This window comes from Aulonocara sp. 'chitande type north' Nkhata Bay, linkage group LG3 (genome assembly GCF_057382095.1).
Source record: "Aulonocara sp. 'chitande type north' Nkhata Bay isolate Kocher_YH1m ecotype deep benthic linkage group LG3, A_spYH_male_GT1.1, whole genome shotgun sequence".
Classification (NCBI taxonomy): domain Eukaryota; kingdom Metazoa; phylum Chordata; class Actinopteri; order Cichliformes; family Cichlidae; genus Aulonocara; species Aulonocara sp. 'chitande type north' Nkhata Bay.
In genome coordinates this window covers 7,834,022-7,860,047 of record NC_141346.1, presented here as the reverse complement: position 1 = coordinate 7,860,047, position 26,026 = coordinate 7,834,022, and the positions used below count along the sequence as shown (strand labels likewise).

The 26,026-nt window shown below is 43.1% G+C and overlaps 3 protein-coding genes across 4 annotated transcripts in view; all 3 read left to right on the top strand.

The window, feature by feature from the left end:
* The window catches only part of LOC147333759 (uncharacterized), a 70,360-nt gene extending 62,953 nt beyond the window's left edge, over positions 1–7,407 (top strand). Inside the window, exons 1-7 of one of the 2 annotated variants that reach the window (XM_086269824.1) lie at positions 783–798; positions 1,094–1,122; positions 1,733–1,767; positions 5,357–5,402; positions 5,765–5,866; positions 6,400–6,594; positions 6,830–7,407. In XM_086269824.1, coding sequence (XP_086125950.1) covers positions 1,110–1,122; positions 1,733–1,767; positions 5,357–5,402; positions 5,765–5,866; positions 6,400–6,594; positions 6,830–7,164 — 726 coding nt within the window. In that variant the 5' untranslated portion in view covers positions 783–798; positions 1,094–1,109 and the 3' untranslated portion in view covers positions 7,165–7,407. Of the gene's footprint in view, positions 1–782; positions 799–1,093; positions 1,123–1,732; positions 1,768–5,356; positions 5,403–5,764; positions 5,867–6,399; positions 6,595–6,829 lie in introns of those variants that run through there. The other variant, XM_086269820.1, reaches the window with a different exon arrangement.
* An 8,163-nt stretch (positions 7,408–15,570) lies between these two features.
* Positions 15,571–17,586, top strand: LOC147333758 (nuclear factor 7, ovary-like). Its single transcript, XM_086269743.1, has 2 exons — positions 15,571–15,695; positions 15,797–17,586. The coding sequence occupies exon 2, from the start codon at positions 15,814–15,816 to the stop codon at positions 17,200–17,202; it is 1,389 nt and encodes a 462-aa protein (XP_086125869.1). The 5' UTR covers positions 15,571–15,695; positions 15,797–15,813; the 3' UTR covers positions 17,203–17,586.
* Positions 17,587–20,802: 3,216 nt separating this feature from the next.
* Positions 20,803–25,801, top strand: LOC147333757 (uncharacterized). The gene is made up of 5 exons (XM_086285841.1): positions 20,803–20,829; positions 23,998–24,043; positions 24,406–24,507; positions 25,037–25,231; positions 25,467–25,801. The coding sequence occupies exons 1-5, from the start codon at positions 20,803–20,805 to the stop codon at positions 25,799–25,801; spliced, it is 705 nt and encodes a 234-aa protein (XP_086141967.1).
* The last annotated feature ends 225 nt before the right edge of the window (positions 25,802–26,026 follow it).

Here is a 26,026-nt window from a genome sequence, read left to right as displayed (position 1 = left end):
TCTTATACTTTCACTTTCTTAATGACAAAGTGAAAGTATAAAAAGGTACTTCCCAGAGTCCCTTCTGGGAAGTACCTTACCTGATGTTTTTCTTTCCTGCTACTTTTTGATGCAAACCTCATCTGACCTTTCTCTTACTTAACTTTTGCAATAATTAGAAAAGATAAAACTGAAATATGTATTTAGCTTTTAAAAAGTGAAATTGAAACTGAGTGATGAGACAAAATGATGTGATGTGAATCACAAGATTTTCCTCTTTAATAATAATAGATGATCCCCGTGGGTAAATTACTTTCTTTGAATTTGTTAGGGGCAGCCACTAAGCAGGTGACCGGGGAGCAATGTGTAGGGATGGTGCCTTGCTCAGGGGTATCTCAGCATAGCAGTTAAGTGGATTTGAACCACCGACCACTCTACCTACTGAGCTATCCCTGCCACCTTTGCATTCTTTATAAGTGTTTGCAGGCTATAATTTATCATTACTGATGAACAAAGCAACTAAAAAAATGCTTGTTCACATTATTTATATTTAGTCTTTTTATTGTTTTATCTCTGCAACCAGCAGACTGCTCACTTATTATTTTTCTGCAAAAAGTTGTCAGGTGCTAAAACATAAAGCTCAGGGGAATTAAGAGGATTTCCAAGACACAGGGGGTTGATTTCTTATAAACCACATGCTTTATCATAAAATAAAACAGAAAGTGAAAGTGGGCAGGCTACTGTATAAAAGACCAAGTGCTCTCTTTGAGTAGTTTCACTGCATCCTCCTCTCTGCAGCAGTCACAGCAGCAGCACAAGGTAGGAAACCAGACTGATGTTGTTTTATATGTTTTGGTATTTTAATTTCATTTTCCCCTGTCTGGTTGGTTTTGTTTTCTAGTTTGTCTGATGTTTGAGAACATGGGTTACACAGAACAGCTTCTCACTTTTCTTATTTTTTTTATATTTTTGGTTACACTATTAAACCTGATTGTTTAGACTGATGATCTGTCCAAAGTGTAGCCCCTTGTAAAGTATGTTAGGATACACTTAACATAGTGGAGTTTGACATCTGTTACCTGTTGCTTCTGAGTTTTGTCTTTCTTTCCTTCAGGTCTTCAGATTTGATCATGGACCCTAAGAGTAAGGGACAAATTGTTTAATGGCAATATCTAACGGAGTCACTGCAGTGCTTTCATGTTGCTGTTAATGGCATTGATATAATTCTAATGATGATAATAATCATAATACCTGATTTTAATAATAGTGCTGAAACATTATTAATGTGCTCACGTTATGCCTGCTATGCAGAGTCAGTAATATTATTTCACATTTAAATCCCTCACTCTCAACTGTTTCAGACATTATGTTTCTATACACAACACCAGGGGTACCCAGGTCCAGTCCTCGAGAGCCACTGTCCTGCAGCTTTTAGATGCATCCCTACTCCAACACAGTTGAATCAAATGGTCTGATTACGTCTTCAGCATGGCTTCAAGTTTGGCAAAGGCCCGGTAATAAGCCATTCATTTGATTCCAGTGTGTCGGGACAAGGATGCATTTAAAAGCAGCAGTAGCTCTCGAGGACTGGGCATCCCTGAACTACACACACAATCATAGCACAGGATGGAAAAGGCCATACAAATCTCAGCTAACTGATCTTTTCTTTACTTTGTGTGAAATATAATGCAAGTCAAAATAATATAACAATTTTTAACAACACTCTTTGATTTGTTAAATATTTTTTCCTCAGATTCACCTTCAGCTGCTCCAACGCCACAAGTACAGGTTAGCAAACCTCCTTGGTCACTCACATCACAACTAACATAAAACATACACACGCAGAACTCACTTTATAACAGGAGCTATCATGATGGAGCTAAGAAAAACACTTTTTCATTAACTTTAAGAGCAATGTGCAGTACTCTGGCCACAAAAATACAAGGTTAGATAATGGCATGATTTTTGGGTAACACTTTATAATAACTACAATGAGCTATCAAAAATTATTAAGTTATTATAAATTACATAAATCATCATTTTTGTAATCGCACAGTTGTAAATGCTTGCAATGTATCTAATGTAAATGTCTTTAGTGAGTTCACATATAACAATATTTTTGACACAAGTGTTTTCATACTTAATTACTGAATTATGGATTCAACAGAAAGTACAAACCAGTTATTTATAAGCTGTTAATGGTTCATGGCAGCATTCGCAAAGTCTAAGTACATAATTAACATTACATATAAACACAGTATGTAGATGCACATGTATACATACAATATTAATAGAGGTTTTATAAATAATTGTTAATTATTGCCATTCATGGTACAGTTGTTAAGTATTTTATGTGACCTCATCTAAAAGGAGGACTATCTATGATTATAATGATTATAATATGAAGCATTTACACATGAAAATAAAAGACAAGGTGGACATTTAGAATCAAAACAAGTTTCTGCTATCTTTAAAATACAAAAAGAAAATAGACAAAGTACAAAGTTATGCGGTACATACAGGACGGAAAAATAATAAATATGAAGTTTACAGAAAACAGTAATGTAAGTTGGACGAGAGTTCAAACAATCAGAAATCACAAAGTTTTTCACAGCGCATCAAGAGCAGGTATTTATGTCAAAAACAAGACTGCCAATTATATTGCATATGTATGTATGTTGACAGAATGCTGGCAATCATGAACAATGAACCCCCCATAACACACTGCACAATCTAAAGAGAAGTTTCAGCAACAGGTTCCTTCAACCTTGCTGTCTGAGGGAATGTTGCAGGAGGTTGTTCCTTCGTTATTAATGTTCTTTGGTCAGGTCCACACATGTGAAACGGAATTATTAAACCTCAGTGCACAGGGTGCATTTTTGTACTCCATGACATATATTTGTAGACGTACTTGTCCTTTTATATTTATATACATGTTTATATTTATATTTATACCTATATCTCTAGATTTATCTATTTATCTTAATCTCCAAAAGTTGACTCTGTTCATCTGGACGTAGCGTTTTGTAGGAGAAACATTTCCGCACTCATCCAAGTGACTTCTTCAGTCTCAGCTTCAGTCTCAGCTGACTGCAAGTTTCCCCAAACCTTATAACCAGTATGTCTGTGAAGGTTCTCAGTCATCCAGGCCATCGTAGACTAAGGAGCTTGGAAAGAAAAGCGTCTGGACTTCTTGAGTTGCTTGAGTTGCAGAAAAGAAGATCAGACACCAGCGAGGGAGGATAAGAAGGACAGACGCAACAACATTGTCATCCCCTATGTAGCCGGTGTATCAGAGAAACTCAGGAGAGTTTTCTCTAAACAAGACATCCCAGCAACACACTCAGACAGAAACTGGTTCACCCGAAAGGCAAAACTCCTAAACCCAAACTGAACAATGTGGTGTATGCTGTACAGTGCAGCGAGGAATGCCCAGACCTCTACATTGGAGAGACCAAACAGCCACTTCACAAGCGCATGGCACAACACAGAAGAGCCACCTCCACAGGACAAGACTCAGCAGTCCATCTGCATCTTAAGGATAAAGGACACTCTTTCGAGGATGCCAATGTTCACATTTTGGACAGAGAGGACAGATGGTTTGAAAGAGGAGTGAAAGAAGCCATCTATGTTCACTGTGAGCGACCATCTTTGAACAGAGGCGGGGGTTTACGACACCAACTCTCTGCCATCTATAATCCAGTTTTGAGATCCCTTCCCAGACGCCTTAACGCCCACTCACATCCTGGGCAATCTGACCTCAGGAAATCACATGATAGGGTGGGGCCAGGTTTCACAATGAGCTCACCCGAAACTGGCTGATTAGGACCCACACCCGCTTTCACACCTTGGCTCATGTGATTAAGTAGAGGATCATCAGGGGGTCCTTTGTCCCCCTTTGGGGGGGAACTTCCACTAGGTTTGGCCATGGCCCCCCCTGCCATGGTTGGGCCATGAAAAGGAAAAAAACAAAACGCTTGGACACTGCTAGCGCCCACAGAAACGCAAAGCAGGAGATGAAGCATCGCTGAATATGTTTCCAAACCAACTTCATTCTAAGCCAAAGACTATAAATATGAAGAAGCATATCTTCCCTTTGGTTTCACCTGCACAAGTGCCAAGATAGGTCTCCTGCAGGATTGGTTTTCCCTTCGTCGGGAGCAGTGCTGGGCTGTTCAAATCATGGACAAACAGGATCCCACATTCTTGATATTTAGTTCACAAACACTTCTCATAATGACTAACTACTCCTGACATTTTGGAGATGTTAGCTCTTTATACAGTAAAGTTACAGCGGGATACAAATAATATCAGGCTGATCCTGCCACGATTTGTTCCCTCGGTTCAAATCACGGACAAACAGTATCCCACAGTTGTTTATGGTTTTAAGACCATTTTACACAGAGAGGCATTTTTTTTTTTTTTTGCCTGTCCCATTTGGTTCTTTAGCCATCAGAATTGTTGTCTGAAGACCAACAAGGATACCCAATGGATTTACTTTGCCAAATGGATCATCGTGGCATTGCCGTATTGGTCCATTTGGTCGATCTTTGGTTTTATTATTTATTATATTTTATTTTCAGATGTTACAGACGGGACAGACATCAGTGAGGGATAGGAAAGGGAGAAAGAAAGAGGAAGGAAAGGAAAAACAGAAGGGGAGAGGGACAGTGAGAAAGGGGGGGTGAAAAAAAATAAAAATCTCCTGGATCACCTGTTGAGAGAAGAATAGAAGACAAGCAAAAAAACAAAAAAAAACAAAGCAACATACTAAACACAACACCATCGCATTAATCTAGCTAAGTGTAAACAGCAGTAAATACTAAATATTCAATGTTGTTGTGCAGCACGCAGGACAGATGTGCTTCGAAGTAGTAGCCAAGAAGGGTGTAATTTAAGTCTACGAGCAGTGAACACCCGTGTGCACAGAGAGGCATTTTTTGAAAAATATATTGATAGCAATGTTGAATATTATTACACAGGGAAAAAACAACTACATGTAAAATAATTACACCATAACGCCTCTGACTTTCTAAATGGAGGCACAGTAACTGCGTGTGTGTGTGTGTAAGCATGTAAAACCTGAAGATAGTGACAAAATACTGTTAATCTGACTATCTGCCATTCTGCAATTAATCTCATGTAAACAATAACGTGGCGCACAGCGTGACGTGAAAAAATGCTCATACCTGTGATGTTGCGTGACGAACTCTGTATTCCTCGTCCACACGTAAATGCAAAAATCAGGAGTTTTAATTAGTATTCACTTCATTAAAAACAACAAAAATAAAGCTGTCATTCCTTTAAGTGAGTCAAAGCAGCAAATCAACAGTAGTTTGATTTGTAAATAAATCAATTTGTCTGCAATTTCTTCCAGAAGCTGCACAAACACATTAACAATCTTCCAGAAGAATACAGGGAGGGTATGTACCAACTAATTAAAGGGTATTTCTTCTTCGACTTCTTAAACCGTATTGCCATTTCTAAATAAAATTATGCAAAGTTTTCTTCTCTGCCACATGCCCTATTGGTCAGTATGTTCTGAATCATTTCATGCCATATATTAATCTGCTCATTTTGTCGTGTAACTGTCACACTGTAAGAATTGGTTAATGAATTTCTGACACAGAAAACCTTCGCTTTCCAAAGCTCCATCAGTAATGCCTCCTGGTATACCTTGGACAAACAATTGGAAGCGAAAACTAAATACTTTTCTACTTTTCAGCTGAAGCAGCTAAAAACCATTCACAGTGAAGCAGCCTGAAACTCTCATTTATCTTTTCAGCTGCTAAAACATTGTTGGTGGCCTATCAAAAACGCCATGAGGATGATAAAATCAACAAATTCTTCAAATGCTTCGTTGATTTCGTGAAACACCCTCATACAGGTATGTGCATAAATACCTGTATGAATTATATAAATTTCACCTTTTCATTATACAATTTCAGGCCAAAATGGTATGATAAAATAGCATTTATCAGATTTCTTATATCTTTAATAAAAGAGAGCTACTAAAATGATTTCATTTGTTTTTTGATAAATACATTTAAATATTCTTGTAAATGCAGTGGTTATACATTTACCCTCTGAACTTGTTTAGATGACTTTCATAAATATTCTCTACATGACACTGAAGGTTGTACAAAATAAATAATTGGTAGATTAACGGTGCTTCCAGAGTATTTTCCATGGGAGGGACAAAGAAGAGTTTCAACCTCTTGCCAATTCCCCCTTTTTTAACAAATCACACCACATTGTGTACCACAGTATGCATTACTTCATTACATGGTAAATACAACCTCGTTTCTTATCAAGAAGACAAAATTTGCCATCTAGTCATGTGTCTGAGTGAGCGTCCAATCAAAGTAAAAGTTTTAAAGCTTTTCTGTTAAGTTTTTCCTCTTTTCAAAATGTGTGCAGATGCAGTAAAGTTCTACAGTTACTGTACAGCTGAGACCTTCGGGGCAGACAAAGATGTGCTGTACCAAGTAAATTTGTCTCAACAGCTACTGGTGGAGAGCATAGACCTACAGGAATGCAACACTGTCATTGTTTTCTGCCCAATCAACTCTCGTGTTCGGTCAGATGTGGAGGCAGCCATGGCTAAAGCACCAGGTATCATAAAGCTTGGTCACAATAATATAAAGTATGTTCAGTTTTTTATAGTTTTATAGTTTCTCTTTTACTTTACTCACTATCAATATACATATGAATATTTTAATTCAGTTTTCAAGATAATCATGGAAACATCTTTTCTTATGGTTTCAGCCCTCTAACCATCCAAAACAGTAACAATGCAATGGCTTTTTATTTGATTATATTTATTTAGGGATGTTTCTGCTGTGTGCAGGTAATAAAGACATCATCCTGGTTGTGATGCACCATACCCGAAAGACAAACTACTCAACAAGTGGGACAGGATGGTCTCAGATATTTCCAAATGTAATCCTGCATGTTGATGTTCTCTTTCATGAGACTGAGAGAGGATTACTGAGATGTCAGAAGAATGCACAGGCAGTCTGTCAGATACAACAAGGATTACAGAAACACAATGATATTAGTGAACCAACCAACACTGTGGGAGCACAGGGTCCTCTGGCCCCGTCCCAAAGTGAGAGATTGCCTGTTCCACAGAGGCAGGGATCTAATACCCCACATAATCAAAATCCATGTTTGATTATGTAGTAAGACAGCTGGTGACACTGACAATGACAAAGACTGTTTAGCTGAGAATAGTTTTAGCTGAGATTTACACTTTGCATGAAAAAAGGATAAACCTAAATAGTCTAAATGAACAACATAATGCTTATTACAATGTTGAGCCTTTACAATATGAGATTTAATGTCACAATTAAATAAATGAAAATGCTCATACTGTAGATGTTCATGTCAAAATGAATGACTAAATAAAGTCTTGTGATGAGTCCTCAGTTTCCTTTGTGGTAACACTTTATTGTAGCATGCCTATTTTGCATTTGTATGCTGTCTATACAAAAGATTGCATGATGTACACAGCTCTAACAACTTAACAAATGGTCTTTGTATACAATATGTGTACGAAAACATGAATGATAATGAAACAAAAGTCTACATGAACATCAAGGAATCCTTCAAATGTTATTGATTTTGTTTGTCAATAAATTCTTTGATGTTGAATTCAGGCCCAGGGCCCAAATTATTGTGATACAGAAAATTTAGCTTTTTCTTCCCCAGTGTGCCTGAATGTCAAACCTCTAAAGATTTATATCTATAAATATATACAAAACACAAAAATATCCATGAATTTTTTCATTCAGGAGCATTTTGAAACTGAACCTGCCTGGATGCCATCTTGTCTGACTAAGCTGACAGACTACAAACTGAGGAAGGCGGAATCCCAGGAATGAACTAAAGAAACTCCAAACTCTGAAATTTTGTGTTGTTGTTCTAAAGTAGTTGCAGTGGATTGAGCTGTTTCATCCTCAGGTTTCACAACTACTGCTTGCAATATTGCTCTTTTAACATTCTGTGCTTCTCTTCTCTTTTGAGCCTGCTCCAGCCACAACTTAGCAACTGCTAACTGCAATTCCTTCCTCTGCTTCGCTTTCCCTGTTTTACCTGCTACACTTACAGCTATTCTTTCTACAAGCATTTTACACTGAACTTCCACTAATGTCCCTTCAAATCCATATTTCTCACACCAACAACCTACATACTGCGTGCTGCCTGGTAAAAATTTCTCCATAAATTTTACATTCCCTTCTAAGGCAGACTTACACATTTTATTCTCCATTACAAGACAACAATCAGCCACACTCACGCAGACCACGTCTGGCCCGCACACACACACAACATAGGCCTATCGCTTGCGTCTGCACGCACAGCTAGCGCTCTCTGTTGAAAACTCTCAAACGCCCCAAATGGCGGAGAATTCAACCGTCGGACACTCTCCAAACGACCCAAATGGCGGAGCTACCGAACCTAGGTTGTCTCCACGCCCCAAACGGCGGAGAAGCCTGCGTCTCTCTCACGCGGCTAGCGCGCTCCCGTACCTGCGGTCAACGCAGGGTCACGTAGCCGCTCTCTAAGGCCTTCTGTACTAACTGTTTGTTTACGTTCATGGGAAGAGTCTCTGGATCCCGTCAATCGTCATCCATCCCGAGGGGAGTTCAGGCGCAAACTTCCCGGCCTGGTGACAAAGCAAAGTGAAACACCAGGGCTTTACGTCAATCATCCCAGACGTTGCGGTGGCGTCCTCTCCCTCTCCTCGGTGGATGCAAGGTTCCGGCTCCGAAGGACAACAAGGTCTGTGTTTCCACAAGCCCCGCTAATTCTAGAGACTTATTCATCATGAAGAAAACAAGACAGTCGATCGATTTATTATTTGCGCAAGGGAGGCCTCTCATCTGTGTCCAGCACGACAATGACCCCCAGATCTGACCTCCTCCTGCTACCTTTTATTGGGAGACAGTTCACACAAAACACGTCAGAACAAAGCCACGGACCCTTTGTTCTAAGACAAAGCATTTTATGTATATGTGTGAACTTCTGTAAGAGTGTGTGTGTGTGTGTGTGTGTGTGTGTGTCAGACCTCCTGCTGACCAAAGGGTCGTAAACCCAGGAAGTTTACATCAAAAGAAACAGATCTTTCAGATAGGATGTATCTACAATAAAACCTCCCCCAGCACAGAGTGGTTGGAGAGGTGGTCAGGATCAAAGGAATGGCTTTGATCCTACTGCTTAAGCTAAAACTGTACAAATTTAAGAAACACAATGGCAACATTCAACAATTAGACTTAACAAAACACGTTCAGGAAGTCTCGGAGCACACTAGAGTTTGAAAAACTGCAGGGGCATTTGTTAAGCCGAATGGCATAACCAAATACTCAAAGTGGCCCAGTGGTGTGTTAAAAGCGGTCTTCCACTTGTCCCCCTCCCTTATCCGGACCAGATGGTACGCGTTTCGCAGATCCAGTTTTGTGAAAACGGTGGCTTCCTGGAGACATCCAAAAACAGAGTTTATCAGCGGAAGAGGGTATTTGTTCTTTACAGTGATGTCATTTAAGCACCGGTAATCAATGCATGGCCGCAACGAACCGTCCTTTTTCCCCACGAAGAAGAAGCCTGCAGCTACAGGGGAAGAAGAGGGTCGAATAATACCGGCCGCGAGTGATTCTTGGATATACTTTTCCATCGACATCCTCTCAGGGCGAGACAGGTTGTACAACTGGTTGGAGGGCAGCGGGGCTCAAGGTAGCAGGTCAATGGCGCAGTCATAGGGGCGGTGAGGTGGCAGAGAGATAGCCTTGTCCTTGTTAAACACTTCCTGTAAGTCATGGTACTCGGGTGGGATGGAGGAAAGGTCATGTGCTTGTGTAACAAGTGGAGTCAGGTTAGCTGGTGCAGCGGGAACTGCTGATCTCAGGCAATTAGCTAGGCAGAACAAACTCCAACTGGCGATCTTGCTCCCTGCCCAATCAATGTGGGGATTATGTCTTTGCAGCCACGGGTAACCTAACACGAGCGCGGTGTCGGGAGACGGGAAGGTAAAGAATGAAAGTGATTCGTTATGATTCCCGGAAGTGATTACTTTCACAGGCGCAGTCTGATGGGTGATGTAAGCAAACACTTGTTTATTCAGCGCTGACGCAGGGAGGGGAGGTTCCAACAGAGTGAGTGGTACTTCCAGCTCTTTAGCCAGCTTCTCATCTATGAGATTTTGCTCCGCCCCAGAATCCACTAATGCGCTGCATGTAACAGTCTTTTTGTTGGTTACTATGGCAACGGACACAACTAATCGGGGTCTAATAGCATTTAATGTGCTGCCCACCCGTATCCCCGAACCTACCGGTGAGCTGGTCCGTTTGGGCGAACCGGGCAGCTGGCGATGCGGTGTCCCGGCTTCCCACAATATAAGCAGTCCCCGGCCCGAAAACGGCGTTCCCTTTCCTCCGGCGAGAGCCGAGAGCGCTCGATCTGCATCGGCTCCGGCGGAGGAGGAGACAGTGAGCGAGCGCACGGGGGCAGGGGCGGTGACACGCGAAGTTCTGGGTACAACACGGGTTTCGGTGGCTTGGACCACCGTTCAGCCTCTCTCTCCGTAGACGCTTATCAATTCTACGGGCGAGTGACACCAAATCCTTGAATGATTTAGCTGCCTCGTGAAACGCGAGCTGATCTTTCATCTGATCGTTCAGGGAGCGTAGGAAAATGCCCCTTAGGGCCGAATCGGGCCAGCCAACAGCGGCTGCCACTGTGCGAAACTCGGGCCCTGGCAGAGCACCACTAGCTTTTGAGTAGCGTCATCCTCGGAAACTGGCGGGGAGAAAGTTGCTTTGAATTCTTGGAGGAAGTCATCGAAGTCGCAACTCTGTATCAGGTTAGAAGATAAATAGGCTTCAGCCCACGCCAACGCGCTTCCACTCAGCAGTCCCACAAAGTGGGAAATCTTGGCCGCGTCAGTGGGGAAGGCGAGTGGCGAGCGACTGAAGAAACGGGTACACTGAAAAAGAAAACCCCACACTGGTCCAATTCGCCGTGGAAACACAACGTCACACAACGGTATGCCGGGGTCGGGCTGTTTAGCGCACATTTCTCCCCGTTTCTCGCTAAGCTCTTGATACTGATCCTGAAGTAAGAGAAGTAACTGATCGTGTCGGCCGAGCATGGCACCCTGCTTATTAATAGCTGAACGTATTGGTTCTGCTGGATCCATTCTGGCCAGTCCGTACTGTCATGCGCCACGCCGCGCGTGCACAAAAGGATCCAGTCGCAGACTCAGCGCTAACAGAAAAAGACACTTTATTATAATAACGAAAGGCGACCCGGGAAAACTAGGGAGCAAAACGAGGAACTAAAAACCCGGGGAAACAATGACACGAGGAAGCCGGGATCGGGACCGTGGGAGGCTGCAATAGAAAGGGGAGAGGATTAGTAGGGAGCCGGGAAGTGGGGAAAACACATCAGGACTGAGTCAGAGTAGGGGGGCTTACGATAGAGCGGGACCGTGGGAGCTCGGGAGGGAAGTGTGGCAGTCCGTGAGCAGGAAGTCCGTGGGGATAGCGAATGGGCCAGATGATGCACCGAGTGATCCAGTTGAGCCAGAGGACAGGCAGGTGGCAGATGCCGGATGCCGGGTCAAAACCTGGACACAAGTAGGCGGATTAAACACAGTTCCAACCAGAAGTGAACGCACGCTTTCGGGGAAGTCTAGTTACCACTGTGAGGTGAGTAATGGACTGGCGTGGAGCATCCGTCAGCGCCGGGTTAAGTAGCTCTTCATGTAATCACCGCGATGGAGAGCAGGTGTGTCGGTGATGGCCCAGCCCGGGGGTGTGGCTACCCGAGCATCACGCATTCTGCAGGCACAGGACCACGGACCATGACACATGTACATTCATACATTTTGTTGGAGGCACCTTTTCTGGGACACAACAATGAAAAACAGCGGGAACACTCGATGTGGTCACCTGAACATTTAGCACACCTGAACAGAGGGTTACCTGAGGCATTTTGTGTGCAGAGGTTTTGTGCTTGGGAGACATTGTTAGGAAAGTGCAACACCTTCTGGGGCTGACAACCTGAACAGAACTTAAGCGGCACCTCTTGTGCGGCAACAGAGGGGTAAAAACAGCATCTCCCTGCTGCTAGACCCCTTCTCCACTCAAAGCCACAGCTAGGAGGGCTGAGGCTTCTTCCTCCTGGACGTCAGGTTTGCTCCAGGCCGACTGGCGTGGAGCTCGGGCCGGAGGATGTGCTCTCGCTGGCGGCACACCCACTTCAGCAGTGGGCGCTGGTCTCTTGCCAGTCGTTAGAGGAGCGGCGGGCCTGTGAGAGCTGGCTGCGGGCTTGGGCTGACGTCTGGGGATGATGTCGCGCAGAGCTTCCATCTGCTGAAGCCCGTCAGCGCTCCTGCATGGTTCCGGCTCGTCATCGGCTAACCTGTCAACATATTCCATGTGGTCAGCCCAGCTAATTGCAGGGACATCGACCGGAAAATCCTCGTCTTTGGACTCAGAGAAAGCTGGGGCTCCAGACTCGGAAAGGTGAGGGTCTTGCCTTGCGACAGCCGACTTTTTCCACAAATGTCACCCGTCTTTCCAGGGTCGAGCGCCGGAGCTGGCGACAAAACGCACAGGCTTCGGGCTCCGTCAACGCTCTCCGAGCATGGACGATCCCCAGGCAGACAGGGCAGACATTGTGCTAGTCGCTGTCGTGCAAAGAGAAAGGGCATCCCTGAGGACAGGGGCGATCAGAAGATTTCTGCTTTGCTCGCTTCGGTTTAGAGTCTATAACAAAACACAAAGCAAAACACTGCACGGGAAAAACTTGAAATTAGCGCTCCACGGGCAGCCTACACACCAACTGCGCGGTGGAGGCTAACACCAACAGGGGCAGTTAAGCAAAGTTCAAGTCTGCAGACAACGGAGCTAACTAGCAGCAGTTAGCTAGCCCAACTCAGCAGAGGTGTTCTCGGCGAGTTGAAGAGCGTAAGAACTGAGGGATGACTGTGATGACAGTGGCTATATGTGCAGGCGGGGCCGTGTGCGTGTCATCACACGTCATCTGCCTTAAAGGCGTGAATAAAGGTTTCTTCAGCCAGGACACGCGAAGGAGCGTGATATCCCATATATATTAGAGATGGCACGATACCACTTTTTTATGTCCGATACCGATATCATAAATTTGGATATCTGCCGATACCGATATGAATCCGATATAGTGTTTTTTAATCAACAAAACTGTTTTTTTAAATATCTTGCTGCATTTTGTATAAGTTGTATAAGTTTAAAACAACAACACTACACTAAAGCTATTCTGTTATACCTGTATGCAAAAAAAAAAATTTCATAGTTCAGCAATACTGATCAATCTAATAAACTTAAACCTACACCATCCTCCCTATTCTGGTATTTTAAAGAGTACTTAGCGTAAATATTAAGCAACCTAACTAATAGGGTTCCAACTCCCAGCAACAACAAAAATAAATAAATAAAAAATAGGGAACCACCCCTCACGCTCCACCTCATGATGCTTAATCGACATAATCAACCTTAATTTGATGCAGTGTGGAAAAAAAAATGCACAGAAATCAATTATTTTTCAAGAAATATTAAATAGATTCAACATCTTTTTTCAACAAAATTGCAGACTGCACAGATGGTACCTTCCCAAAGGAAAAAGTACTATAGCTTACTAGGGTATATTAGACTTAATAGTTACTATATACAGTAATTGACTTCTATTCATTTTACATCAAATTAAAACTTTGGGTGTCAGATAATTATTTATTAAAAGCTAGACATTTTAAATGAGAATAGGAAATAAAAGTCTGTCTTTGTGCCCCCTTTTCCCTGTTAATATCTATCGGCCCCCCTGGCTAAACTTTGCTAGATCCGCCCCTGCACAGTTACCAGCGTCAGCTATGTAGAAAAAGATCCTGGTGTAGAAAGTAATATTAAATACATTCTAACAACAGCTTATCAAGCTTAAACGTGCTGCTGTTGTTTATCCACTGGTTTCCTCTTTCTGGTGCAAAGTGGGCCAAAAACCAACAAGAGAGACGGACAGCCGATCATCCATCCATCCATCCATCCGTGGGCAGCACGGTGGCACAGTGGTTAGCACTGTTGCCGCACAGCAAGAAGGTCCTGAGTTCAATTCCACCATCAGGCTGGGGTCTTTCTGTGTGGAGTTTGCATGTTCTCCCCGTGTTTGCGTGGGTTCTCTCCGGGTACTCTGGCTTCCTCCCACCGTCCAAAGACATGCAGCTTGTGGGGATAGGTTAATTGATTAATCCAAATTGTCACTAGGTGTGAATGTGCGAGTGAATGTGAATGGTTGTCTGTCCCTGTGTGTTGGCCCTGCGACAGACTGGCGACCTGTCCAGGGTGTACCCCGCCTTTCGCCCTATGACAGCTGGGATAGGCTCCAGCGCCCCCCGCGACCCTGAAAAGGATAAGCGGAAGCGAATGGATGGATGGATGAAGTAGCAGCAAGAAGAGGCAGTCGCTTGTTAAGCTTAACGCAGGAATGCTTTACAAACATTCAGAGATGGACTTACACACTTGCTTTACTTCTCTCGGGGATATTTTTGTCGGAGATGAAATGCCAGTTTGCTAACGAAGCTCCAAAACTATCCAGACCACCGACAGGCCACAGCCGCTCTATCACGTGATGCATACTGCTCCGACGTGCTAACGTTCTGAGGTGAGTTACGGCGTGTTGCAAGTTTTGTGAGGTGCTTTCATGATATTTAATGGATCGGATTACATTTTTTATTTTTTTCTGATATCCGATCCAGTAATTTAGGTCAGTATCGGGCCGATACCGATACATAATATCGGATCGGTCCATCTCTAATATTTATGTGTTATACCGAGTGAATCGACTGAAAGGTAACTGTCTGAACAAAGCTTTGTTATGTTACTTTTGCACTATGATGCACATGTTGTTATTACATGACTTAATAGAGCTCCAGATATTCCAAATATTCCTTCATCACATCTTCTTTAATGTTAATATTTCATGTTTAATAGTAACAAACAACATTTCTGACTAAAATAATCAATGAATGAATGAAAGTGTGTTTCAGAGAATAAAGAGGAGGACTGAAAATCAAAGGATAAATTCCATCTAGAAGTGTTGTTTGTATCAGACAGAATTTGATGTTGGTGTTGGTCTGATGGAAAAGTAGCTGCTGTTACATTAACTCGGGCATGGGGAAACTCCAGGCCTTGAGGGCCAGTGTCCTGTAGGTTTTAGATGTGTCCTTGATCCAATACAGCTGATTTACATGGCTAAATTACCTCCTCACCATGTCTTGAAGTTCTCCAGAGTAAATCCACCTGTGTTTGTGTGACTACATTACACTCCCACTGCTGTGGAACCTGAACAATAACCAGAACAAAGTCTGAAATAAAAACTGCCAAGCAGCTGCACCACTGAGTCACAGTTTATTTTCTACGCTTGAGAAAAGGTTTCGTTTCTGATCTGCAACAAACGTCTGCACTCTGCTGTCACACTCACGCTGAATGATGTTCCGGCCTCTATGTCACTGAAATGCTACAAACCAGGAAACAGGATGTTGTTCTTCTTCAGTGCAGAGAGACGCACAGACGATCAGACTGAGTTCAGACCAAACTAGCAGCTTCCTCTGAGTGAGTCCAGCTACAGGAGAGAAAAGTGGAAAACTCCAACACTGCTGCTTCAAGCTGCTGACGCTCCACACACTGAATGTGAGTTTGAGCAAAAACACGACTCAAAGCAAGTTTCAGTGAAGGTGGTAGAGGAGGGAGGGGAGCCAGGACTGACTGTACTTCCTGTCTGCTGTTTTCAGCTTCACTCACAGACTCAATGGCTTCCAGATCAGAGGAGGATCTCTGCTGTCCGGTCTGTCAGGAGGTCTTCAGAGATCCTGTTCTTCTGTCATGTAGCCACAGCTTCTGTAAAGACTGTCTGAAGAGACAGTGGAAAGAGACAACAACACGTGAGTGTCCACTTTGTAAGAGAAGATCTTCACGGTCAAAACCACCTTCAAACCTGGCTTTAAAGAACCTGTGTGAGTCGTTCTTACAGGAGAGAGATCAGAGAGCTTCAGAGGCTCTCTGCAGTCTGCACTCTGAGAAACTCAAACTCTTCTGTCTGGACCATCAGCAGCCAGTGTGTGTCGTCTGCAGAGACTCAGAAAAACACACCAATCACAGATTCAGACCCATCGATGAAGCTGCACAACAACACAAGAAGGAACTTCAGGAAACTCTGGAGCCCTTAAAGGAGAAGTTAAAGGTTTGTGAAGAAGTTCAAGTGAAGTTTGATCAAACAGCAGAACACATTAAGGTCCAGGCCCGACACACAGAGAGGCAGATTAAGGAGCAGTTTAAGAAGCTTCAGCAGTTTCTAGCAGAGGAAGAGGAGGCCAGGCTGGCTGCACTGAGGGAGGAAGAGGAGCAGAAGAGTGGGATGATGAAGGAGAAGATGGAGGCTCTGAGCAGAGAGATAGCAGCTCTTTCAGACACAGTCAGAGCCACAGAGGAGGAGCTGAGAGCTGAAGACGTCTCATTCCTGCACAACTACAAGGCTGCAGTGGAAAGAGTCCAGCGCTGCCCCCTGCTGGATGATCCACAGCTGCCCTCAGGAGCTCTGATAGACCAGGCCAAACACCTGGGCAACCTGACCTTCAACATCTGGAACAACATGAAGGACATGGTCTCCTACACTCCTCTCATTCTGGACCCAAACACTGCTCATCCAAAACTCATCCTGTCTGAAGATCTGACCAGTGTGAGACGAGGAGGAGAGAAGCAGCAGCTTCCTGATAATCCAGAGAGGATTGATTATTCCTGCTGTGTCCTGGGCTCTGAGGGCTTTAACTCAGGGACTCACAGCTGGGATGTCGAGGTTGGAGACAGTAGATGGTGGGCTCTGGGGGTGTTAGCAGAGTCTGTGCAGAGGAAGGGATACATTGAGTCTGGATTATGGAGATTATGGTTTTCTACAGGTAAATACTCAGCACGCTCACTATCATGTGAAACTGCTCTCTCAGTAGAGAAGAAGCTCCAGAGGATCAGAGTGAATCTGGACTGGAACAGAGGAAAGCTGTCGTTCTCTGATCCTGATACTAACACACACATACACACCTTCACACACACTTTCACTCACAGGATGTTTCCAATCATTAACACTGATGATACAGTGAAGGTGTTGCCGTTGAAGGTGTCAGTGTCAGTGCAGCAGATGAGTTGAGGATGATGATGTTTCTAATGTTGTTTCCTGTCAGTGAGTTGAAGCTGTTAAACTGCAGCTGTCCTCCTGCTGCCTCGTTGTTCCAAAGCTCTTTGTTTCTCTTTTAGTTCTCACTGTTTCTTTCTGTTTCTGCTGTCCACCTTTTCACATGGAAAATCATTTCACTGTTTCTCACTGAATGACTCCCCAAACTAGATTTGAAATTCTATCAAGTTTCTAATCATTACAAGTGATTCATGTTTCTATTTGATGTGTAAATGGAGATGATTTAGTTTGCTGGGATATGGACTGACATGTGTTGAATGGGAGGAGCAGTTTGTTGTTGTCTTCTTGTCTGTTTATGACAACAATAAATATGTTGTTGAAACAATGATTCATGTTTAACTCCATATATGAAATGTTTCTGATCTTTGAATTCTGTTTGATTAAAGACTTTCTTCATGACACAAATGAGATTTCAGTGTATTAATAGAACTAAATAAGCTCAGAGTTGAAAGGCTGGAGTATTATGTACGTGCTTCACTGTCAGGATCTTCAGGGGGATTCAAAGGGAAACATCAAACTACTGTAATGAGATAAACTAGTTGGGCTGAACACACTTATCTGTAGTTTGTCTCCATCCAGGATCATCAGAATATAATGAACATGTGTGAAGAGCCACAAAATGCTGCTGCCCTCTCAGCATGATGAGCCTTTGTTAGCAGGACAACAGGAAACATGAGACAACTTTCAGAGACAGTAACCAACTGTGGCCACAAGATGGCAGCAGCTGATCTGAGATCCTTTATTGGACAGAAGGACTCTGCTCTGTGACATCATCAGAGAGACGGCCTTCACTCTGATAGATCTGACGTCATGTCTGCACTGCGATGATGAAAGCTGATAAACACATTGTTATTGATCCATGAAATCACCTCTGTCCTCTCAAGTGTAGCTGTTTACAGAGCTGAAGAAGTCCTTCATTATCAAAACAGACAAACATGTATTTCCTGTATTAAGTGCAGTGTTGGGACCAACGCGTTATTAAGTAACGCGTTACAGTAACTACGTTATTATTGTGGTAACGAGCACGGTAACTAGTTATTATGCCAAAATCAGGAACGCGTTAGTCGTTACTGGGATTTAGATAGGGTCGTTACTCGTTACTTCGTGTGGTGGCTATCGCGGAGCTTCCACAGATTCAGTAACATTAGCAAGTGGTGGAGGCCAGCAGGTGGATGAAGGAAAAGGGACGCAGAAGGAAAAGAGACCCGAGGCGGCCGCCGGTCCAAGTGTGAACTGAACTTCAGGTAAGAAGTTCTGACCTGCAGTCTCTCTGGGTCAGATATGAACCAAGTTTAGGTGGAGTTTATTTTCGTTATGCTGACTTTTTCCGTACTGCGTGCTAGCTAGCATGACGGAGTTTCTATACAGCTGGGTGGTGCTATGAAGTTAATGATGTTGAACTTTATTTTGTTCATAAGTTATTAGAGTTGCCAACCGTCCCGTCTGGTATTCAGAGAAAATATTACGCGTTTCTTATTGAGGTGTAAAGGAACAGTTTGTCCCGTAATTCAGCTACAATGAAAAAGGCACAAAGCTGGAGTTATTCTGTGTTTACGCTGCACAGCTGCCTCTTCTTCTCTCATTCTCCCCCCTCCCTCTCCTGTTTCTACTTCAATCATGAAAACTGATCAATGATCAGCTGATCGGCTCTCTTGTTTGTTTATCGCTCACTTTGCGCCGAAAGAGGAAACCAGCGGATGTCGCGCTAAACAACAGCAGCACGTTTAAGCTTGATCAGCTGTTGTTAGAATTTATTTAATATTAATTTCTAGTATCAGCTGATGTTTGCTGGAGCCACAGCTGCAAAAAAGCTGCTGGTCATGATATGGTTTGGTTATCTGGTGAGAGGGAAACATGAAGATGAAACCTTACTGAATCATCAGAGCTGAACAGGTGATGGAGAAACAGGTTTACCTTTTAGGTGACATGAATGAGTTGAAGGGAAGTTATGAACTGTTTCTGAGAGACAAATAACCCCAGGATCCTTTTTTGTGTAGCTGACAGCTGGTAACTGTGCAGGGGCGGATCTAGGAAAGTGTTGCCAGGGGGGCAGGTAGGACATTAACAGGGAGAGGGGGGCACAAAGAAATACTTTTCTTTCTTATTCTCATTTAAAATGTCTAGCTTTTAAAAAATAATTATCTGAATCTTACAACAAACGATTGATAGATTGATGCATATATACCATCAGAACAGTGTACATCACTGTCACAACAGCGTTTGTTTTCATTCAAAGTCTTTATGATTTTTCCTATAATGGTGGGCCGGTCTCTAGTCAAAATGCCTGGGCCAATTTTCCCAGTCCCAGTCCAGCCCTGTATGCAGCTCATCTGCAGTCTGGTGTTACCTACATCTTCCTATTCAGAAGGCAGAATTTCAGAGTTCTGAGTACAATCGAAAGCACCACAACTGCAGTTTTTGTGTTGGATGTAAAAGGCGCACATGACGCTGTGACGTAGGCTTGAATCATGGCAGCAGTCAATGACGGTCCTGGCGTGGGATTTCTCTCGTGGAAATATGTACATTATCTTTTCCTTTCTATTGGTAGGTGGCACAGTGCACTTGTGGCAAGTAAGCAAGCTAGAAGACTGGCAAAGTTATGGAAGAAACACATTAACAAGAGAATTCTGAGTAAAACCAAAGTTACTTTCCCTAGTAACTAGTTACTTTGAAAGTAACGAGTAACTTGAAGTAACTGAGTTACTTTTGAGAGAAGTAACTAGTAATGTGTTAGGGAAAATGTTCTAAAACACTTCTTCAGTAAAGACTCAGAGAAGAGAAACACACAGAACTTCTTGCTAGCAAGGGCAGCCTCCACTCTAAGAGACTCCAGTGAGAGAACTGCCCCGGTCTTTATTTATACTCCATTGAGCGTATGTGTGTGTGTGTGTGTGTGTGTGTGTGTGTGTGTGTGTGTGTGTGTGTGTGTGTGTGTGTGTGTGTGTTGATCAAAGGGTCATATAACATGAACGCACAAAGAAAGAAAACTGACTCAGTGTGTTAAAGCATTTCTATTTCTTTTTATTCAATCATCTTCTGGAAGAGAGAGACCCCTGCACAGCCCAAATGCCAGTTGCAGGATCTCTAACATTACAAGCTCAACATGTGTCTTATATGGTGTTATTTCTGTACTTTACACGTCACACAGTTTCGATACCAACATTGCTTATATGGCAAAGTTCCTCTTTTCTGTGTCTTATCTATTAATATGCCTGTGCACTAAAACTTCCTGTGCAGCTTGTAATAACTTGCAATAACTCTACAAAAAACATGCAGTTTCCTGTCAGCCTGTGACCTAGTCTCAAAGCTGGCCTTCTTTTATACATAAAACAATCTAATGAGCGGATACGCATTAAAAATATTTCTCTATTTCTTAGCAACAGACTGGCGACCTGTCCAGGGTGTACCACGCCTCTCGCCCTATGACAGCTGGGATAGGCTCCAGCGACCTCCACTACCCTGAAGAGGATAAGAGGAAGCAAACAGATAGATGGAACATATTTATTTATCATTTTTTGTATTTTTTGTCTTTTAACTTCGACTTAGTCTCAGTATATGTACTGGGTGGCTGTAGATCAGGCGGTAGAGCAGGTCATCTACTGATCGAAGGAAAAAAACAAAACGCTTGGACACTGCTAGCGCCCACAGAAACGCAAAGCAGGAGATGAAGCATCGCTGAATATGTTTCCAAACCAACTTCATTCTAAGCCAAAGACTATAAATATGAAGAAGCATATCTTCCCTTTGGTTTCACCTGCACAAGTGCCAAGGTAGGTCTCCCCTGCAGAATTGGTTTTCCCTTCGTCGGGAGCAGTGCTGGGCTCTTCAAATCACGGACAAACAGGATCCCACATTCTTGATATTTAGTTCACAAACACTTCTCATAATGACTAACTACTCCTGACATTTTGGAGATGTTAGCTCTTTATACAGTAAAGTTACAGCGGGATACAAATAATATCAGGCTGATCCTGCCACGATTTGTTCCCCCGGTTCAAATCACGGACAAACAGTATCCTACAGTTGTTTATGTTTTTAAGCCCATTTTACACAGAGAGGCATTTTTTGAAAAATATATTGATAGCAATGTTGAATATTATTACACAGGGAAAAAACAACTACATGTAAAATAATTACACCATAACGCCTCTGACTTTCTAAATGGAGGCACAGTAACTGCGTGTGTGTGTGTGTAAGCATGTAAAACCTGAAGATAGTGACAAAATACTGTTAATCTGACTATCTGCCATTCTGCAATTAATCTCATGTAAACAATAACGTGGCGCACAGCGTGACGTGAAAAAATGCTCATACCTGTGATGTTGCGTGACGAACTCTGTATTCCTCGTCCACACGTAAATGCAAAAAACAGGAGTTTTGGAGTCTACAGACTGGGACACAATGAAGGCTGCTTCTAACAGCTTGGACGAGTTTACGGACACTGTCACCTCCTATATCCACTTCTGTGAGGACAGCATTGTGCCATCACGCACCAGGGTGAGTTATAACAATGACAAACCCTGGTTTACTCCTAAACTCAAAAAGGTGTGGCTGGAAAAGAGAAAGGCGTTCAGAAGCGGAGACAGGGACTGCTACAGAGAGGCCAAGTACAGGTTCACTAAAGAAGTGGACATTGCTAAACATCAGCACTCTGAGAAGATGCAGCAGCAGATCTCAGAGAATGACTCGGCCTCTGTGTGGAAAGGTTTTAGGAATATCACCAACTACAAGCCTAAAACCCCCCACTCCACTGATGACTTGCTCTTGGCCAACACCCTAAACGACTTCTACTGCCGTTTTGACGAGCCATCAGGCAGCCTTCACACCTCCAACGGCCCCAACAATAGAGACACTTTGGACACTCATTCCCCCACCTCTCCCCCCTCCATAGAGCCATCACCACCTTCAAACTGTTCACCTACAACACCCCCCTCCTCACCCCACACAAAAGAGGATTTCACACCACCTCCTCCCACCACAACTCTTCATATTCATGAAGCAGATGTGAGGAAGCAGTTTAAGAGTCTGAATGCTCGAAAAGCTCCCGGCCCAGACGGTGTGTCTCCTGCCACCCTCAGACACTGTGCAAACGAGCTGGCCCCAGTATTTTCTGGCATTTTTAACTCCTCACTGCAGGCATGTCATGTGCCTGCCTGCTTCAAGTCCTCCACCATAATCCCTGTCCCCAAGAAACCTAGGATCACTGGACTAAATGACTACAGACCCGTGGCTCTGACATCTGTGGTCATGAAGTCATTTGAGCGCCTAGTTCTCTCCCATCTCAAGACCCTCACGGCCCCCCTCCTGGACCCCCTGCAGTTTGCATATAGAGCCAACAGGTCTGTAGACGACGCCATCAACATGGCCCTACACTTCATCCTGCAGCATCTGGACTCCCCAGGAACCTACGCCAGGATCCTGTTTGTGGACTTCAGCTCTGCCTTCAACACCATCCTTCCAGACCATCTCCGAGGCAAGCTTTCCCAGATGAATGTGCCTGATCCCATCTGCCGGTGGATCACTGACTTCCTGACGGACAGGAAGCAGCATGTGAGGCTGGGAAAGAATGTCTCGGACTCCCGGACCATCAGCACCGGCTCCCCTCAGGGCTGTGTTCTTTCTCCTCTGCTCTTCTCCCTGTACACCAACTGCTGCACCTCCACCCACCAGTCTGTCAAGCTAATCAAGTTTGCAGATGACACCACCGTTATTGGACTCATCTCGGACGGGGATGAGTCTGCCTACAGGAGGGAGGCTGAACGTCTGGTGTCCTGGTGCAGCCACAACAACCTGGTGCTGAATGCCCAGAAGACAGTGGAGATTATTGTTGACTTCAGGAAGCACACAGCCCCACTCCCCCCCATCATCCTGACTGACACCCCCATCACCTCTGTGGACTCATTCCGCTTCCTGGGTACCACCATCACCCAGGACCTGAAGTGGGAGCCCACCATCACCTCCGTCATTAAGAAAGCCCAGCAGAGGATGTACTTCCTGAGGCAGCTGAAGAAATTCAACCTGCCAACACGGACGATGATGCAGTTCTACACTGCAATCATCGAGTCCATCCTCACCTCCTCCATCACCGTGTGGTACGCTGGAGCCACTATCAGGGACAAACAGAGACTGCAGCGTGTTGTGCGCTCTGCTGAGAAGGTGATTGGCTGCAGACTCCCGTCTCTGCAGGACCTGTACACCTCCAGGACACTGCGGCGTGCAGCTCGGATCTCAGCTGACCCTTCTCACCCTGGACACAGTCTGTTTGACCTGCTCCCCTCAGGCAGGAGGCTCCGGTCCATTCGCACCAGAACCTCTCGCCATAAGAACAGTTTCTTCCCCTCTGCTGTTGGACACATGAACAATAACCATATGACTGTACCCGCCACTAACACATGACCCTACGCTGTGTTCACTGAATCATTCCATGTTTGGCACTGATCACCACCTGCACTCATGTATATATCATGTATATATCTATCCACTTAGCACTTTTAATTCTTATTCTTATTTTTATATTTTTATGACAGTATGTTTGCACTGAAGCACTGCAGCAATTTCCTAATGTTGTAAACCTGCTCAACATTTGGCAATAAAACCCTTTCTGATTCTGATTCTGATTCTGATTTTAATTAGTATTCACTTCATTAAAAACAACAAAAATAAAGCTGTCATTCCTTTAAGTGAGTCAAAGCAGCAAATCAACAGTAGTTTGATTTGTAAATAAATCAATTTGTCTGCAATTTCTTCCAGAAGCTGCACAAACACATTAACAATCTTCCAGAAGAATACAGGGAGGGTATGTACCAACTAATTAAAGGGTATTTCTTCTTCGACTTCTTAAACCGTATTGCCATTTCTAAATAAAATTATGCAAAGTTTTCTTCTCTGCCACATGCCCTATTGGTCAGTATGTTCTGAATCATTTCATGCCATATATTAATCTGCTCATTTTGTCGTGTAACTGTCACACTGTAAGAATTTGTTAATGAATTTCTGACACAGAAAACCTTCGCTTTCCAAAGCTCCATCAGTAATGCCTCCTGGTATACCTTGGACAAACAATTGGAAACGAAAACTAAATACTTTTCTACTTTTCAGCTGAAGCAGCTAAAAACCATTCACAGTGAAGCAGCCTGAAACTCTCATTTATCTTTTCAGCTGCTAAAACATTGTTGGTGGCCTATCAAAAACGCCATGAGGATGATAAAATCAACAAATTCTTCAAATGCTTCGTTGATTTCGTGACACACCCTCATACAGGTATGTGCATAAATACCTGTATGAATTATATAAATTTCACCTTTTCATTATACAATTTCAGGCCAAAATGGTATGATAAAATAGCATTTATCAGATTTCTTATATCTTTAATAAAAGAGAGCTACTAAAATGATTTCATTTGTTTTTTGATAAATACATTTAAATATTCTTGTAAATGCAGTGGTTATACATTTACCCTCTGAACTTGTTTAGATGACTTTCATAAATATTCTCTACATGACACTGAAAGTTGTACAAAATAATTAAATAATTGGTAGATTAACGGTGCTTCCAGAGTATTTTCCATGGGAGGGACAAAGAAGAGTTTCAACCTCTTGCCAATTCCCCCTTTTTTAACAAATCACACCACATTGTGTACCACAGTATGCATTACTTCATTACACGGTAAATACAACCTCGTTTCTTATCAAGAAGACAAAATTTGCCATCTGAGTGAGCGTCCAATCAAAGTAAAAAAAAGTTTTAAAGCTTTTCTGTTAAGTTTTTCCTCTTTTCAAAATGTGTGCAGATGCAGTAAAGTTCTACAGTTACTGTACAGCTGAGACCTTCGGGGCAGACAAAGATGTGCTGTACCAAGTAAATTTGTCTCAACAGCTACTGGTGGAGAGCATAGACCTACAGGAATGCAACACTGTCATTGTTTTCTGCCCAATCAACTCTCGTGTTCGGTCAGATGTGGAGGCAGCCATGGCTAAAGCACCAGGTATCATAAAGCTTGGTCACAATAATATAAAGTATGTTCAGTTTTTTATAGTTTTATAGTTTCTCTTTTACTTTACTCACTATCAATATACATATGAATATTTTAATTCAGTTTTCAAGATAATCATGGAAACATCTTTTCTTATGGTTTCAGCCCTCTAACCATCCAAAACAGTAACAATGCAATGGCTTTTTATTTGATTATATTTATTTAGGGATGTTTCTGCTGTGTGCAGGTAATAAAGACATCATCCTGGTTGTGATGCACCATACCCGAAAGACAAACTACTCAACAAGTGGGACAGGATGGTCTCAGATATTTCCAAATGTAATCCTGCATGTTGATGTTCTCTTTCATGAGACTGAGAGAGGATTACTGAGATGTCAGAAGAATGCACAGGCAGTCTGTCAGATACAACAAGGATTACAGAAACACAATGATATTAGTGAACCAACCAACACTGTGGGAGCACAGGGTCCTTTGGCCCCGTCCCAAAGTGAGAGTTTGCCTGTTCCACAGAGGCAGGGACCTAATGTCCCACATAATCAAAATCCATGTTTGATTATGTAGTAAGACAGCTGGTGACACTGACAATGACAAAGACTGTTTAGCTGAGAATAGTTTTAGCTGAGATTTACACTTTGCATGAAAAAAGGATAAACCTAAATAGTCTAAATGAACAACATAATGCTTATTACAATGTTGAGTCTTTACAATATGAGATTTAATGTTACAATTAAATAAATGAAAATGCTCATACTGTTCATGTCAAAATGAAATAAAGTCTTGTGATGA

Coding starts and splice junctions, on each gene's coding strand:
- LOC147333758 (XM_086269743.1), top strand. CDS start 15,814: ATGGCTTCCAGATCAGAGGAGGATCTCTGCTGTCCGGTCTGTCAGGAG.
- LOC147333757 (XM_086285841.1), top strand. CDS start 20,803: ATGTACTGGGTGGCTGTAGATCAGGCG. Junction 20,830..23,997: donor GGGTGGCTGTAGATCAGGCG/GTAGAGCAGGTC, acceptor AATTTCTTCCAG/AAGCTGCACAAACACATTAA. Junction 24,044..24,405: donor TCCAGAAGAATACAGGGAGG/GTATGTACCAAC, acceptor TTATCTTTTCAG/CTGCTAAAACATTGTTGGTG.